Source organism: Neophocaena asiaeorientalis, unplaced genomic scaffold (genome assembly GCF_003031525.2).
Source record: "Neophocaena asiaeorientalis asiaeorientalis breed wild unplaced genomic scaffold, Neophocaena_asiaeorientalis_V1.1 scaffold30, whole genome shotgun sequence".
Classification (NCBI taxonomy): Eukaryota; Metazoa; Chordata; class Mammalia; order Artiodactyla; family Phocoenidae; genus Neophocaena; species Neophocaena asiaeorientalis.
In genome coordinates this window covers 251,096-269,855 of record NW_020174923.1, presented here as the reverse complement: position 1 = coordinate 269,855, position 18,760 = coordinate 251,096, and the positions used below count along the sequence as shown (strand labels likewise).

The window sequence follows — 18,760 nt, the reverse complement described above, 5'->3', positions numbered from 1 at the left end:
CATATATCCAGAAAAGACAAATACTCTAATTTGAAAAGATACATGCACCCCCAGTTTTCATAGCAGCACTGTTTACAATAGCCAAGACACGGAAACAACCTAAGTGTCAATCAACAGATGAACGGATAATGAAGATGCGGTGTATATATATATATATATATATACACACACACACACACACATACATACACATACCTACATGCACACACACACATACACACACACCTATACACACACCTACATGCACACAATGAAATATTTCTCAGACATAAAAAAGAATGAAATATTGCCATTTGTAGCAACATGGATGGACCTAGAGAATATCATACTAGGTGAAGTCAGACAGAGAAAGACAAATATCCCATGGTACCACTTACATGTGGAATCTACAAAATAATACAGATGAATCTACATACAAAACAGAAACAGACACACAGACATAGAAAATAAACTTATGGTTTACCAAAAGGGACAGGGAGAGGGGGAAGGGATAAATTGGGAGTATGGGATTAACCGATACAGAATACTATAAATAAAACAGATAAGCAACAAAGATTTGCTGTATAACAGGGAATAGTATTCAATACCTCATAATAACCTACAATGGAAAATAACCTGAAAAAATATATATATAACTGAATCACTTTGCTGTACACCTGAAACTAACACAATACTGTAAACCAACTAGACTTCAATAAAAAAATAAACAACTCTTTAAAATGAAGCTGAAAAATAAACAAGTTGCAAGAAAATATTATCTTTACAAGACTATTAAATATAGTTAAGATCTGTCCACCGTCACCATCAAACCAACAAATATTGATCTTTTTCACAATCAACGATCCTGAAAGGAGAAGCGCAGAAGAAAGACATTTTACCTCTTCTAAGCTGGGGAGCGAAGAGGACGACACCGTGCGAGCCGACAGCGGGTGGAAGGGCTCTTGGCTGACAGCAGGCTGATGGCTCTGCATGTGCACAAAAGGGGTCTGCGGTGGCCTGGGCGGCAGTGGAGGTAGGCCATAGGGAAAACCCGGCCCCATCAGGCGATTCTGCTGTAAGCTGGCAAAAGTCCATGCTCCATCAGGTGCCAGGCATTTCAAGGGAGGAGGGGCGAGGTGTTCAGACGGCAACGAGAAAGGCGAATTGAACAGCTGCGGCGGCAGGCGCTGTGGAAATGCTGGGTTGCTGGCTACTTCGAGGTCTCTGCTGCTGTCACTGAAGTTGGAAAAGTGGGTACTGTGGTCTGCACTGGACGGGGGCGAGGGGACTGCTGGTGGGCTCCTGGTCTGAATTTGTCTATATTGCAAAAGTCTTGATTGAGGTGGCGGCATCTCAGCTAGTTCCCGTGTTTCACTTTGATCACGATTAGACAGTTCTCTGATTAAGTCTTGAAACCTACATAAGGATGATGAAATATGAGGAGGAGAAAACAAAAGAAAAGCTTCATCACATTAAGGAGAGCTTAATCAACTACATGTGTAATTTTTACAAACAACAGCATACTATTTAATCAGAACTAACGTTAATTCATCTCAAGAGCAGGAAGCATTAACACTCATAGGTGTTGAACTGAAGACGCTAAATATGCCCAAGTATCTGATTTCTCTCTTTTCCCTTGGTGGTAAAAACAGCTGTCCTGGTCTTTACATGCCTTTGGCAACTAATGGCTATAAAACGTCACCACAATGGTGGATCTTATTCAGAAGGGATTAGGAAACACTTCAATGCATTCACATGACACCATAAAAACAAGTTTAGAATGAGGACTGAACACTCAAACACCTATACTTAAAAGACGGTAGAATTTCGTGCTACTAGAAAAAAAACATATTGATGATAAATTTATAATTTTTAACTTTTGACCTCTAATTTAATCCTGTCCTCTTTGCGTTCTTTGCATTATGACTGAGTATGAAAAAACCACGCACAGTGATGGTACGTTTCTTTCAGAAGGACTGCAAAGCAAGAGGCCACATTAACTTACGAGCCACAGCGGGTCGTCCATGCCTAGATTTTCAGAAGAGTTACTTCTCAAAAGATGCTCTATATTTTAGAGTCAATCGACAGAACTGTGGAGCAATGTACCTAGAAGGCCGGCATCCAATTTCTTTGGGACAATATTCCAGTCTGAGGCTAAAAGGACACCACTCAAGAAGGAAAACAGTAGGGGCTCGTGTCAGTCTGCTGGGATACCTTGAGTCAGCTGTTTCTGCTTCATCTTCGGCACTGCTGGGGAGCTTCCAGTCTGCTCTCACTGGTGGCTGATGTAATCCAATGGGCGGCTGGGGAAGATGCTGGAGGTGAGGGTGAGGGTGAGGATGGTGATGGTGTGGGTAAGGAACACTGCCCTGGCTGAGATAGGCGTGATGCTCACTCCACTGCTGGAGCCGCGCCTGCTGCTGCCGTAATGCTTCCAGGGCCACACTCCCATGCACACGATCTGTAGAAACATTGGTGCGAAGTTTACGTTTTCAGCATTTCGGGTTTCAAGTTAATTCTTTCAAGAGTTTTTACAACCAGATATTCTCCAGAAAGAAACGGCTACAATTTGAGTTTTGGAGAAAGCATATGTTTTCTAAACTTGCCAGTGATTCACGTTATGGGGATGATGATGATTCTTCCTTACCTACATACGACATAACCTGACATCAACTGGACGCTTAGTATTATATAGCATTTGGAACTAGATTCTGATTACCACACTAACTGATTGATTCTTTTGCTGGCGTTACTTGAAGAAATGAATCAATCCTGATTCAAGAAATATTGTACAGCAATGTCATTTGAGTAAATCATCTCTGAACTTGTCACATCCAGCAGCGATCAGAGAACTTACCTAAAGCCTCTCCTACAGGCAGTCCTGGGGGGTTCTCATCAGCGAAGTTATTCAGATGTGAAGGAAGAATGGGGCCGGGCTGCGCAATGGCTCGCAGAGGACTGTGGCCCCCCTGCAGCATGGGAGGGGGCTGCTGCTCAGGAAGTGCAGCCTCTGCAGGAGGGGACTGTGGTCGATGAGAAACCGGAGTATTAAAAAAAGCACTGTTGGGGCCTGCCTGACAGGCAGCAGAAAGCTGAGGAGGCGGCTGACCCAGCGGATTCTGCTGCGGGACTCCCTGATTCGGGTGGGGCGGCATCTGATTTGGTTGTTCAGGCAAATTATTCTGCTGCTGACTTGACAAGGCGTGCTGCTGTGGAATTGCAAACGGTGGTCTTGGCAGCTGGGGAAGTGGATGAAAATGGCGACTGGGCACTGCATACTGTGCATGGGGAGCAGGAACAGGGAGACTTATGTGTCTTGGGTTGAGATTGTCTTTGCGATGAAATTTGGGATAAACAACACCAGGACGTGATTCAGGACTTCTGTTCTGTGGATTTGATTCCAAATCCAACTAAAAAAAGAAGAAGTATTTTTTTAGCTGAGGAAGATCTAAGTCCTGTGGTTCACCGCCTTTTCCCACCCCTAGCACATCTAAAAGATATGATCCATTCTTATCTGTAATAGCAGGAGCGCTGGGGGCCCAATAAATCACTTTCTGACAATCAAATGAGGGAATATTCTTTAAATTAGGAACGATGAAACAGAAAAAAACCCACATATTAAATGTGAGTCACAAGGAAAGATACTACTATTTTATTAGCATATCCACTTTAATTCCTTTAAAAACATTATTTTTATTTTCACACTTTCTTCCTTGGAAAGATAACCATTTACTTCCTTCTGATATAAATCATTAAAATGTGTTCTTTCCTTCTGATTTTATTGTTTTTGTACATCTCTTCCTCAAACGTATCTATATTAATATAAAAAAAGTCTCAGTCTAAATAACTTTGAAGTGAACAACAAAAAAAGTACTATATCGCCTTTGCATTAAAAGCTTGGCTGTCAATTTTTGCCATTATTCCTTCAACAAACACTTACTGAGGGCCTACCAAGGACACTGTGCCTGGGGCTGGAGATAAAAAAACAGTCAGACTCAGTCTGTACCCCCAGGAGTGCAGAGCGGGGGTTGGCAAACTACGACCCCCAGGCCACTTCCAGTCCACCGGATTTCTGTGCATAAAGTGTTACTGGAACACAGCCACAGTTGTGCAAATTGACACACTATCTACGGCTGCTTCCTCACTACAATGGCAGAGGTGAGCGGCTGCAACAGAAACCACATGGCCCACAAAGCCTGAAAATTTAGTATCGGGCCTTTCACACAACAAGTCTGCTAAGCTCTAAGCTCTGGCTTAGAGTCCAGTAGAGGATACCAACATGTAAACATAACATTAGAGGTGTTGTAAGAGGACGTGAGATGACATCCTGGAGCCTGAGAAAATTAAAGGTGACTTCATGGAGATAATGATAATCTTGCATAAAAAGCTGGAGTTTTTTTTATCTAGTATGAGGGAAGTACATACTAGATAAAGGTAATAACAGCTTATACACTGAAGCAGATTTGAGACGAGAAGTTCTGTGCACATAGAGCTACAACTGGACTTACATGCGAATCTTCCCCTTCTTGAAATCAGATGAAACTGCAGAAGCCCAATTACATGAGACCCTGAATGAGTCAATACTGAGAATAAACATGTTCTTAATCCTGTAAACTGTGGCAAGCTACCAAAGGTTTTTAAGCTAGGGAGTGCTGTCATCCTTCTGAAACACAAGTCTGATCTTAAGTGACATGAAACTGACCACTCTCAAGAAGACAGAACAAGCAGTTTGTTCCTGCATTGAAGCTGGGGTAACCCGGCAACCAAGCTATTGCCACAGATGGCTGCGATGTGCCAATGATGCCCCAAGAGCATCCTCATGTCTAGCTCAAATGGACCAACGTTAAATCTGGCCAATAAGACCCTGAAGACTACTGGGTATGTATAAATTATCTCAGAAATGAAATGAGATGGATGGTAACTCTGCTCCAGTCTTCCCAGGCAGCTGCAATGCCTGCTCTTCAACTGTCTCAGAACCTGATTAAGGCTCTTTATCAACAAACATTTTCCCCTATAAATCTTCATCTTTTTAATGACTGAAGCGACATTTCAGCTGAGATACACCTTTCTCCAGAAGATACTGTTGACAGGCACACGCTGATTGCATGAGGGTGACCATGATTAGATGTCAAGGTTGTGTCCGTGGATAAGCTGATGTTTCAATTGCCTTCTTCACTTCTGACTTTGAGCTGGACAAGAAGCTGGGCCAGTGTCGCAGAAATTTAGATCAAGACTGTGCTCCTCTACGATACTACAACAGGCTAAGCAGGGGAGATGACTGTAAAGTCTGAAGGAGTCTGACTCTAATATTATCAGAATTAGATTCTCCTCTATTGCTTTCCTCTTAATCCTGAGTCAAGGAGAGCTAGGACATTTTCCCCCTAGGCCCCAGGACGAAGCATCAGGGTGGAAAAGAAAATGAAACATGTCTATCAGGTTGCCTAGTCCCCTAACAGGGAAAGACCACAACAGAAAATTTTAAAGAAAGACGTGAGAGACGTTTGGCTGTCTTGGCTTCAGCTGCTCTGACAGCACCTAAGACTCTCCCAGTTGGGTCTGTCCTAACCCTAATCCTGGTCCTCTGACTACCGGTGCTGCTGCTGTACCGCCGCACACGCCCTCTGCTTTCTCTCTGCACCCGTTCCCAAACACACAGGACGCCTACTCTCACTGCTGCTTCCCTCTTACTCTATCAGCAAGCTCCCCTGGCTGCCTAATTGGCACTGCAGCTCCTCCAGTGGGTACTGAGCCCTTCCAGTTGTATAAACTGTGAGTCAGGGCTGCTGATGAGGCATAAGTACCTGAAAACAGAGAACAGTTGCTTAAAGCCAGCCTGAGGTTGCAGATACAGATTTGGAAGTCACCATCAGGGAGCAAGTAATGGAAATTGTGGAATTGGACTAGTTTATGGTAAGAAAGCACAGAATGCAGAGAGAGTTATATGGGACCATGACAGAACCCTGGGAAACCCCAACTTAAGGCCTAGGGACAGATGGGAAGGGGTGGACAGGAAATTATAAAAGAGACAGAAGATCATGTAGCAAGAGTTGTGATAAGTAGAAATGTGTATCAAAGAAACCAAAAGAAACAAGGTGGTCAAGAAGAAAGAGGTAGAAAATAGTGCCAAATACCAAAGAAAAGTCAAGTAAGGCTACAACTGAAGCATGTTCATAAGATTTGGTCACTTTGAGTTTTGTTTTGTTTTCCTTTGGCTGCACCACTTGCAGGATCTTAGTTCCCTAACCAGGGATCGAACCCAGGCCCATGGCAGGGAAAGTGCGGAGTCCTAACCACTGGACCGCCGGGGAAGTCCCTGGTCACTTTGAGCTCAACAGTTTTAGTGAAATGTTAAGGCCTAGTACTAGTCTGTGTTGGTTAAGGGACAAATAAGAGATGAGGGGGAAAAGGAGAAATTAGGCAGTAGCTATATAAAGGAAATAAAGGCCAAATAAAGTATCTTTTATAAAAACAGTCTATCAATCACTTTACTTACAGGCTGAGGAGGAAGAACGAGTAGCTGGAAAGAATCTGAAGATAAATGAAGAGAAGGGACAAGTTCTGTGAGGTGACCGGAAGAGGAGAGATAAGTCTTAATGGAAACTCTTCCTCTGAGATCGGTGATATAGAAGGATGTTCAAGGACACAGGAAAAGTGTGAGGACTAAAGTTCTGAGTTAAGAGCGTGAAATCCTGATGAATTTCACTCTAAGGCAAGGTCATCCCCTGATCGTAAGAATAACAGGTAGGAGGTAAGCAGGCAACAGAAGAGCTGCTGAGAAAACTGGGCAAAGGGAGCCAGGCACGTACAAAAGAAATGGGGAGGCACCCCACAGGTTCCCTGAGATCAGAAAGCATGAGTTTCCAGTGGCACTAATTCAACCAATGATTTGATTTTCCCTCACTGGTTCATGAGCACAGAAGCAGAAAAACCAGATGAACAAACAGGTTAAGAGTTAAGGATGCACGCAGCAGGTGTGACGAGAGGACAAGGTGAGGGACTTGAGGAAGTTAAGTCTTCCTTTCACACTATAACAGCTCTTCCCAATCTGAGATAATTTTTAGTAACACATCTATAGCTGTGTCTTCATTTATTACTTTATCATTGGAAGTCTCTGAATTCAAGTCTATTGCTAAATAACACAATTTGAAAAAAGTATTCTGATAAATAAAATAGCGTAGACAAAGAAAAGGTGGAGGGAGAGAGTGCAACATGACCCACCAGATCCTCATGAAACAACAAACATAAAAGATATACATAAAAAGGTAGATAATTTTCTTTAAAATACCAGGATTCCAAGATGATCAATCAAACTAACTCCATTAGAACAATGCATTCACTAAAGGTAAACCACATACCTGTTTTGATTCTGTAGGCTTTTTCTCTGGTGTCCGAATCTTATTAATTTCAGGTCCAGGATTATTTGTATCACTTTTACCTAAGAAAATATTTCAAAATTCTTATAAATTGTCTTCAGTAGATGTTACAAAATGCCAATGACTATCCAATATTCGACAAAGAAGCAGAATATTTTAAACATTTTTCAACAATTATTAATTATTACTGCTTGGGATTTGTTCTTAAATCTTCAGAGTTGCAATTTCTCTGCAAGAAAGAAAATTTATAAATGAAGCAAATCTCTCTGACAAGGCAAAAACTTAATAAGGGAATAACCTTAAAATATCAACTAACTCCAAAGATAACTGCCCATTCTCCAGGAATTTACAGCCTCATTTTCTTAAACTAGACATAGAAAAGGCCTATTTATAAAGGTTTACTACTTTGGCCATTTACGAATGCAAAAATCCAAATAATGCGTCAATGTAATTTAGTAAAGGAATCTAAACTAAATAAAGATATTCTGAAAAGAATGCAGTTATACTTTTAAAAGTAACAGATATCAAACTAAATATAAGTGGATGACAAACATTAAAGGAAGCAATATTACGGTTAAAAAAATCACAATTATAATAGACAATGCTAGTTCCACACGTGAAAGGCTTTTAATCTATAAGAACTAACTACTGGATATTTTAAATCCCTTGAAAGAATCCTTAATTTGGGTTCTTCCTTGAAAACATTCTTTTAAGAATGCCACTGGAACTTTGTGCCAGAATAGCCTTACTACTAAACTTTAAGAAATGAAAACTACAATGTCTGAGATGAAAAATACACTGGATGGAATTAGCAGACGTTTAGACACTGCAGAAGAGAAACGTGGTGAACTTGAAGGCATAGCAATAGAAACAATGCAAGTGAAACACAAAAAGAAAAAAGAATTTTTTAAAAGATGAAAAGAGCATCTGTGAACTGTGGGGTAACTTTAAGAAGCATAATAAATGGGTAGTTGGAATTCCTGAAGAGAAAAAGAGATGAGACAGAAACAATTTCTGAATAAAGGTCAAAAATTACCAAATTGATGAAAACTGTAAACCCACAGATACAAGAAGCTCAACAAACCACAAACACAAGAATCATGAAGAAAACTACACCAAGGAATATCATTTCATCATAAACAAATTACTAAAACCAGTATAAAAATAAGTTCTTAAAAGCAGTCAGAGAAAAAAAAGACATGTTATATGCAGAAAAGCAAAGATAAGGATGACATCAGATTTCTCACTAAAAATAATGTAAGCAAGAAAACAGCAGAGTAACATCATTAAAATACTGAAAGATAAAAACTATCAACCAAGACTCTATACTCTGTAAATAAAAACATTTTCAGACACACAAATGCTGAAAGAATTCACTGCCAGCAGACCTGAACTACAAGGAATGTTAAAAGAAGTCCTTCGGGCAGAAGAAAAATTACTGAAATAGAAACATGAATATACAGAAAGAAATCAAGATTACCAGAGTTACTAACTACATGGATAGATATAAAAGATTATTTTTCTTGTTATTTAAAACTCTTCAAAAAGATACTTGGCTCTTTAAATGAAAATAACAATGGTTGAGGCTTATAACATAGGAAAAGTAAAATAAATGCATGATAACAACAGATAAAGACCAGAAGAGGAAAACCTGAAATACTCTGAGGTTCCTTTTCTGTACCTAAGTGGTAAAACATAAATGGGAAAGTAAACAGTGTTAAGTTAAAGAACTCTCAGAATGGGAGAAAATATTTACAAAGGAAGCAACCAACAAAGGATTAATCTCCAAAATATACAAGCAGCTCAATATCAAAAAAACAAACAACCCAATCCAAAAATGGGCAGAAGACCTAAATAGACATTTCTCCAAAGAAGATATACAGACTGCCAACAAACACATGAAAGGACGCTCAACATCACTAATCATTAGAGAAATGCAAATCAAAACTACAATGAGGTATCACCTCACACTGGTCAGAATGGCCATCAGCAAAAAATCTACAACAATAAATGCTGGAGAGGGTGTGGAGAAACAGGAACCTTCATACACTGTTGATGGGAATGTAAATTGATACAGCCACTATGGAGAACAGTATGGAGGTTCCTTAAAGAACTAAAAATAGAATTACCATAGGACCCAGCAATCCCACTCCTGGGCATATACCCTGAGAAAACCATAATTCAAAAAGAGTCATGTACCACAATGTTCATTGCAGCACTAATTACAATAGCCAGGACATGGAAGCAACCTAAGTGTCTAACGACAGATGAATGGATAAAGAAGATGTGGCACATATATACAATGGAGTATTACTAAGCCATAGAAGGAAACGAAACTGAGTTATTTGTACTGAGGTGGATGGACCTAGAGTGTGTCATACACAGTGAAGTAAGTCAGAAAGAGAAAAACAAATACCGTATGCTAACACAAATATATGGAATCTAAAAAAAAAAAGGTTCTGATGAACCTAGGGGTAGGACAGGAATAAAGATGCAGGCATAGAGAATGGACTTGAGGACACGGGGAGGGGGAAGGGTAAGCTGGGATGAAGTGAGAGAGTGCCATGGACATATATACACTGCCAAATGTAAAACAGATAGCTACTGGGAAGCAGCCGCACAGCACAGGGAGATCAGCTCGGTGCTTTGTGACCACCTAGAGGGGTGGGATAGGGAGGGTGGGAGGGAGACGCAAGAGGGAGGGGATACGGGGATATATGTATATGTACAGCTGATTCACTTTGTCATACAGCAGAAACTAACACACCATTGTAAAACAATTATACTCCAATAAAGATGTTTAAAAAAAAAAGATACCCCACATCCAAAGACAAAGGCGCCGCCGCAATGAGCCCGTTGGAGGGGCGCAATCACAATACGATCAAACCCCGTGACCGCTGGCGGGGGACTCACAGCCTGGAGACCATTTACACCACGAAGTCCACCCACTGGAGTGAAGGTTCTGAGCCCCACGTCAGGCTTCCCAAACCGGGGGTCCGGCAATGGGAGGAGGAATTCCCAGAGAATCAGGCTTTGAAGCCTAGTGGGATTTGACTGCAGGACTTCGACAGGACTGGGGGAAAGAGAGACTCCACACTTGGAGGGCACACACAAAGCAGTATGTGCATCGGGACCCAGGGGAAGGAGCAGTGACCCCACAGGAGACTGAACCAGACCTACCTGCTAGTGTTGGAGGGGCTCCTGCAGAGGCAGGGGGTGGCTATGGCTCACTGTGGGGACAAGGACACTGGCCAGCAGAAGTTCTGGGAAGCACTCCTTGGCACGAGCCCTCCCAGAGTCCACCATTAGCCTTGCCAAAGAGCCAGTAGGCTCCAGTGCTGGGTCGCCTCAGGCTGAACAACCAACAGGGAGGGAACCCAACCCCACCCATCAGCAGACAAGTGGATTAAAGTTTTACTGAGCTCTGCCCACCAGAGCAACACCCAGCTCTACCCACCACCAGTCTCTCCCATCAGGAAGCTTGCACAAGCCTCTTAGATAGCCTCATGCACCAGAGGGCAGACAGCAGAAGCAAGAAGAACTACAATGCTGCAACCTGTGGAGGGAGAACCATATTCACAGAAAGACAGACAAAATGAAAAGGCAGAGGACTATGTACCAGATGAAGAAACAAGATAAAACCCCAGAAAAACAACTAAATGAAGTGGAGATAGGCAACCTTCCAGAAAAAGAATTCAGAATAATGATAGTGAAGATGATCCAGGACCTCGGAAAAAGAATGGAGGCAAAGATCAAGAAGATGTAAGAAATGTTTAACAAAGACCTGGACGAATTAAAGAACAAACAAACAGAGACGAACAACACAATAACTGAAATGAAAACTACACTACAAGGAATCAATAGCAGAATAACTGAGGCAGAAGAACGGATAAGTGACCTGGAAGACAGAATTGTGGAATTCACTGCCATGCAAGAGAATAAAGAAAAAAAGAATGAAAAGAAATGAAGACAGCCAGAGACCTCTGGGACAACATTAAACACAACAACATTCCCATTATAGGGGTCCCAGAAGGAGAAGAGAGAGAGAAAGGACCCGAAAAAATATCTGAAGAGATTACAGTCGAAAACTTCCCTAACATGGTAAAGGAAATAGCCACCCAAGTCCAGGAAGTGCAAAGAGTCCCAGATAGGATAAACCCAAGGAGAAATACAACGAGATACACAGTAATAAAATTGACAAAAATTAAAGACAAAGAAAAATTATTGAAAGCAACAAGGGAAAAACGACAAATAACATACAAGGGAACTCCCATGAGGTTAACACCTGATTTCTCAGCAGAAACTCTACAACCCAGAAAGGAGTGGCATGATATAGTTAAAGTGATCAAAGGGAAGAACCTACAACCAAGATTACTCTACAGGGCAAGGATCTCATTCAGATTTGATGGAGAAATCAAAAGCTTTATAGACAAGCAAAAGCTAAGAGAATTCAGCACCAACAAACCAGCTCTACAACAAATGCTAAAGGAACTTCTCTAAGTGGGAAACACAAGAGAAGAAAAGGACCTACAAAAACAAACCCATAACAATTAAGAAAATGGTGATAGGAACATATATATTGATAATTACCTTAAACGTGAATGGATTAAATGCTCCAACCAAAAGACACAGGCTCGCTGAATAGATACAGGAACAAGACCCATACATATGCTGTCTACAAGAGACCCACTTCAGACCTAGGGCCACATACAGAGTGAAAGGGAGGGGATGAAAAAGGATATTCCATGCAAATGGAAATCAAAAGAAAGCTGGAGTAGCAATATTCATACCAGATAAAATAGACTTTAAATAAAGAATGTTACAAGAGACAAGGAAGGACACTACATAATGATCAAGGGATCAATCCAAGAAGAAGATATAACAATTATATATGCACCCAACATGGGAGCACCTCAATACATAAGGCAACTGCTAACAGGTATAAAAGAGGAAATCGACAGTAAAACAGTAATAGTGAGGGACATTAACACTTCACTTGCACCAATGGACAGATCATCCAGACAGAAAATTAATAAGGAAACACAAGCTTTAAATGACTTCGGTTAGAATGGGCCTCATCAGAAAATCTACAAACCACAAATGCTGGAGAGGGTGTGGAGAAAAGGGAACCCTCTTGCACTGTTGGTGGGAATGCAAATTGATACAGCCACTATGGAGAACAGTATGGAAGTTCCTTAAAAAGCTAAAAATAGGGCTTCCCTGGTGGCACAGTGGTTGAGAGTCCACCTGCCGATGCAGGGGACACGGGTTCGTGCCCCAGTCCGGGAAGATCTCACATACCACGGAGCGGCTGGGCCCATGAGCCATGGCCGCTGAGCCTGTGCATCCGGAGCCTGTTCTCCGCAACGGGAGTGGCCACAGCAGTGAGAGGTCCGCGTACCGCAAAAAAACAAAACAAAACCAACTAAAAATAGAATTACCATATGACCCAGCAATCCCACTACTGAGCATAATATACCCAGAGAAAACCATAATACAAAAAGACACATGCACCACAATGTTCACTGCAGCACTATTAACAATAGCCAGGTCATGGAAGCAACCTAAATGCCCATCGACAGACAAATGGATGAAGAAGATGTAGTACATGTATGCAATGGAATATTACTCAACCATAAAAAGGAATGAAATTGCATCATTGGTAGAGACGTGGATGGATCCTGAGACTGTCACAAAGAGTGAAATAAGTCAGAAAGAGAAAAACAAATATCGTATATTAACACATATATGTGGAATGTAGAAAAATGGTACAGATGAACCGGTCTGCAGGGCAGAAATAGAGACACAGATGCAGAGAACAAATGTATGGACACCAAGGGGGGAAAGTGGCAGTGGTGGATGGTGGTGTGATGAATTGGGTGATTGGGATTGACATGTATACACTGATGTGTATAAAATTGATGACCAATAAGAACCTGCTATATAAAAAATAAATTAAATTTTAAAACTTTAAAGAAAAATAGATAAATACCAATTATATTTGGAGAATTCAATATTCTCTCAATATTCTTTTTTTTCAACGTAGACAGAAAATCAGCAAAGATAAAGTAGACTTGAACAATCGTATCAACCAACTTGACCTATAGCACTAGAGCACTCCATTCTTCTCAAATGTACATGGAACATTTATAAAGATAGACCATATCCTGAGCCATAAAAGAAATCTCAATAAATTCAAAAGGATTCAAGTCATGCAAAATATGTTCCCTTACCACAGTGGAATTAAAACTAGGAATCAGTTAACAGAAAAATTCTTAGAAAATCCCCAATAACTCACCCAAACTCACCTTTCTAAATAATCCATGGATCTAATTTTAAGAGAAACTAGAAAGTGTACTGAACTGAATGAAATAAAAATAGAACACTGGAATTTTGTGGGATACACTACTGAGGAGGAAAATTCTAACACTAAGATACCTCTATTAATCTAAGCTTTTGCCTTAACAAAATAAGTGCAAGAGTTGTATTCTGAAAACTCTTTTTTTTAAAAGGCTGAAAGTAAAGACCTTAAAGAAGAGAGAGACACCACGTTCATATAACAGAAGACTAAATATTAAGATGTCAGCTCTCCTCCAAATTGACCTACAGATTCCACACAATCCCAATCAAAATCCCAGCAGGCTTTTTTTTGTAGAAACTCGCGAGCTGATTCTAAAATGTATGTGGAAGTGCAAAGGACCTGGAATACACAATTTTGAAAAAGAAAAACAAAGTTGGAGGACTCATACTACCTGATTTGAAGACTTTTATGAAGCTACAGTAATCAACAGTATATTTGGCATGAACAAACATATGCATCAATAGAAGATGATAGAGACTTCACATAGGCAGTAAACTGATTTTCAACAAAGGTACCAAGTCATCTTAATGGAGGAAGGAGAGTATTTTCAACAAACGGTGTTAGAACAACTGAGCATACATATATGTAAAAACAAAACAAAATGAGAACAAAAGAACCCTTCAATTCTTACCTCACACCACATATAAAAATTAACTCAAAGGAGACCTAATATAAGAGCTAAGACTATGAAACGTCTAGAAAAAAACCCGGAAGATCTTTGTGATCTTGGATTAGGCAAAAAAAATTTGACGTTAACACCAAAAACATGACCCAAAGAAGAAGAAATTGGATAAACTGGACTTCATCAAAAAGGAAAACTTTTATTCTTTGAAAGATACTGTTAAGAAAATCAAAAGGCAAGCCATATCCTGGGAGAAAATATTTTCAAAACATATATCTAATTAAAGATTTGTATTCAGAATGTATACAGAACTCTTATAACTTCGTAAGACAAACCAATAAAAAAGTGGACAAAAGATACAGATAGACACTTCATCAAAGATATACAGGTGGCAAATAAGCCCAATGAAAAGATACTCAACATCATTAGTCATTAGGAACATGCAAATTAATACAACAATCAGATACTATCAGATACCCATAAGCAAGGGTAAAATTAAAAAGACTGACAATACCAAGTACTAATGAGAATGTGGAGCAACTGGAAATCTCACACATACCAGAAATGAAAGATGGTTTGGCCACTTTGGAAAACAGTATGGCAGTTTCTTATAACGTTAACAAATGTGCTCAACAAGCTCAATCCTGGGTATTTACCCAAGAGAAATGAAAATATCTTCAATACGTATGTTCACAGCAGCTTTACTCATAAGAGCCAAAAATTAGAAATAATTAAGGATAGATAAAAACAACTGATGGAGAGGTAAAAAACACTGTGGTTCATCCATATAAGGGAATACTCATCAACAGCAACAAGGAACAAACAACTGACACAGACAACACAAATAAATCTCAAAAGCACTAAGCTAAGTGAATGAAGCCAGACACTATGATTCCATTTATATGACAAACTAGAGGAAAGACCAAGGTATAGGCACAAAAGTCAGATCAGTGGTTGCCCAGGGCTGGGGCTGGAGGAGGAAAGTGACTGCAAAGGGACAGGAGGGAGTTGTTTGAAATGTAGACACCCTGAATCTTGATACTGGTGGTGGCGAACAGCTCTGTGTACTTGTCAAAACACATCAAATTACATTCTAAAAGGGTGGATTTTACTCTATATAAATTATACCTCAATAAACCTGACTTTAAAAATTACACAGGGCAATTTTTCCTTATTTATAATTCTAGTAGACAAGAGACTACGATTTGCATAAGAAATAACTACTTTAAATAAACTATTGCCACAGTAGCAGTAATGTTTAGTATGCTACAAAAATATTTTGGGTCAACAAAAATGTTTAACAGGAGAGGGTTTTCTGTCTCAGTTTTAAATGACTACCATTTAAAAAAAATCTAAATATTAACATTTTTCCAGGAAATTGATACCATCAATCGTAAGTGGTAGGTTACATCTAAGTTTTGTATCTGTGCACATATCTGTATCTTCTGGAGAGAGGATCCACAGTTTTTACATCAGATTCCTCCTCGAAAAGGCTTATAATCTATGAACGAGTTAACACTCGCACTGTTAAAGGAAGCTTATGCGTTGATACAACCTGGCATGTCGTCAGTTTAGGGGCACGAGGACAGCAGCAACTCACCGTTTCGACTCTGCTCATGTTGGTCCTTCTCCTGATGCTGGTTTTGCGTCTGCCCTATGCTGACAGGTGGGTGATGCCCAAGGCCATAAGGTATAGGAGACCCCCGCCCATGTGTCTGTAAGAGGTTCATATTGTAGGCCATGGCTGCCTGGTGTGTAATGATTCGAGGATCAACTGCAAACCTACCCTGGTATCCTGTCCATGGTACCTAGGTTATTATAAGAAATAAAATAATTGCTTTCAGTACATTTTGAAAGGCAAACTGCTATAGTGCTATTAATTAGGAAAGAGCAAACACACACAGAGATGTTAATTTTATCAAAATGAATGCTAATAGTACCAACTGGCAGAATGACTGCTATATCTCAACTGGCAAAAAAAAAAAAAAAAAAAAAAAAAAAGCTCCTTGAATCTTTAGTATGTAAGGGAAAACTGACCATTTCCCTTACACACTAGGTTAGGAAGAAATCAAGGACTTAAAATTGGTAATTATTCCTTGAGGCATCAAATCATTTTATAGTCTTGAATCATTTTCCCTCAGTATGAATGCATATATGTCACTGATTACCATGAAAACTGTCTTTTAAAGTCATAATTGCATAGATATACAGTTTAATAAACTTGAATAAGAGAACAGGGAAAAAATTTAAGAAAAAATTCAGTCTAAGGAGTCTCAACTCAAAAAATATGTATTACTATTTTATATGAATAACCAAATCATTTAATGTTCATTTACTGTAGGCAAAATTCAAACAGGTCATTAATTTAATTAATGCTTCTGATTAATTAAACCACAGAAACAGAAAATTTCTTTAGGTGTGTCAAAATATATAATCTCTGCATATTAATATAAAATGAATAAACACAATGACATCTGAGCTACCACCCCTATTATTTTATTATAATACAACTGTTAAATTCAGACTCTTAGAAATCTTTAAAAGTCTCTTTGACCTAGTAAAATGAAATATAAATCCCAAGGGGCTTACTATTTAAAGCAGATGATGTATAATGTTGCCAGGCTGTCTGGGAAGAAATAACTCAGCTAAAATGGAAAGTCTATGGGGAGTCGACATAAATGACATATTTCTTATTGACAGTTATTCTCACTGGCTGCCGGGATTGTGAACCACCATGACCAACATGGCTGAAAAATGTTGGCAGCCAGGCGTTTTTGCATTTTGGGGGTGTAGGCAGGGGTGCCAAAGATCCTTGACAATGATCACCTCTACCTGAAACTACAGTACTTATCTTAAATGAAGAAATATTTTCTAGGCTAAAATTCCTGAATTTGGAAATATTAGTAAACAGCAAATTTTTTTAATTACCAAAATACTCAAAAATCTTAAAGAAAAGAAAAATGAGTTTTAACATAAGATGGAAGCCCTCTAAAAATCTATAGTCTTAGAAATGATTTAATAATGTTTTTAAGTGCCAGTAGGATTTCATAAGGTGTGGAATTTCTCAGATAAATTTAGATCCAAGGGAGCTAGGCTAATCCAAACCTTTTTCCCTCCTCCAAAGAACTGTGTTTCTTAGGGTTAGTGAATTATATAAGAATGAAAAAGCAAAAGATAAAATAAAACATCACTTTACAAAACAAGAGTCCAATTTACTAGCTCTGTTAACTTTTGGCCCAATTTTCCCCAGTAAAAATACTTAATACAAAGGCTTTTCAATCAAAACACCCAATTTACAGATTTCTTCATAGCCACTGACAAAATAGTAACAAATTTTAAGCAACAATTCACATTTCTTTGGTCATAAGAGCTGCTTTGAATGAAAGAAGCTTACAGACATTGAAAACCAAAAAAAAAAAGAAAAGAGAGAGACAGATTAGTAGAACACTATTTGGGATAGTCACTAAGTTAGCGAAGCCTATTTTATCTTATTCATTCAATAGAGAGTGTCTTAAACATCTACTTACAGGTAAAGGCACGGACATAACTACATTCCCTCCATAGACGGCAGGTACATAAAGAATACTTGTCCCAGTGTGAGGATCTATTCTTTGAACAGGGCTTGGAGATTTCCCCAAATTTGGGTGAGGTCCAAGAGGAGGTGGAGGGGTATATGCTCTAATAGGGTTGCCAATAAGCACAGAAGGATTGGGCTGAACTGAAAAACAAATAGAGAAAGGATGCACTCAATAGCTGTACATATTCACGTAGACAAAAATAATTAAAATCATCCAACAGCAAAACACATTCCCCAGCTTTGCCATAAGGTATCTTATATTCAAAGAGTTATCAGTGTGAAAGAGTAGAGCATATTAAAAAAACAATCACTTTACCATATTTCCTAAAATTAGCTTGAGATATACAAAGTATTCCTTGTAAAAACTAGCATAATTTTAAATGTCTTGCAAGGAGCTGGAGATGTGTCCTTCAAGAGAGAAAACCATACAGTAAACATTCTTCTGAGGCTAGAAAACGTAAACAATGCTTCAGAATAAAGTTTTGAGTTGCAACTGTAGCACAGCCACATACAAAACAGTTAAGCAGTTATTGTTTTAAGAGCATAATTCTGCAACATTTTAGATCACTTAAATAAACTTTATCTTGAAAATTTGTATACCCAACATTTGTAGGATATAAATATGTTCCAAAAACTTATGTTGCATAGGAGGCTTAAATGTTCATCCTCAAAACTTCTATATATATGTACCTTGGTACCTACAAAATCACCTCTTTTCAGAAATGACATATCAAAGCATTCAAAAGAACAGATGTGTTGAATAAAAGAGTTACATGAGCTCCAAAGTGTCAGAGAGTGTGTGTGTGTGTGTGTGTGTGTGTGTGTGTGTGTGTCTCACTCTCTCTCCA

General features: G+C 39.3%; 1 protein-coding gene across 7 annotated transcripts in view; it reads right to left on the bottom strand.

Moving 5' to 3' along the window:
* The window catches only part of HELZ (helicase with zinc finger), a 148,365-nt gene that overhangs the window by 27,719 nt on the left and 101,886 nt on the right, over window positions 1–18,760 (bottom strand). For 6 of the 7 annotated variants that reach the window (XM_024760673.1, XM_024760672.1, XM_024760677.1 and 3 more), the window contains 6 exons: window positions 17,863–18,053; window positions 15,936–16,143; window positions 7,335–7,414; window positions 2,837–3,389; window positions 2,194–2,440; window positions 879–1,395 (listed from right to left, as the gene is read on the bottom strand). In XM_024760673.1, the coding sequence (XP_024616441.1) occupies window positions 879–1,395; window positions 2,194–2,440; window positions 2,837–3,389; window positions 7,335–7,414; window positions 15,936–16,143; window positions 17,863–18,053 (1,796 nt within the window). The remainder of the gene's footprint in view (window positions 1–878; window positions 1,396–2,193; window positions 2,441–2,836; window positions 3,390–7,334; window positions 7,415–15,935; window positions 16,144–17,862; window positions 18,054–18,760) is intronic. The other variant, XM_024760678.1, reaches the window with a different exon arrangement.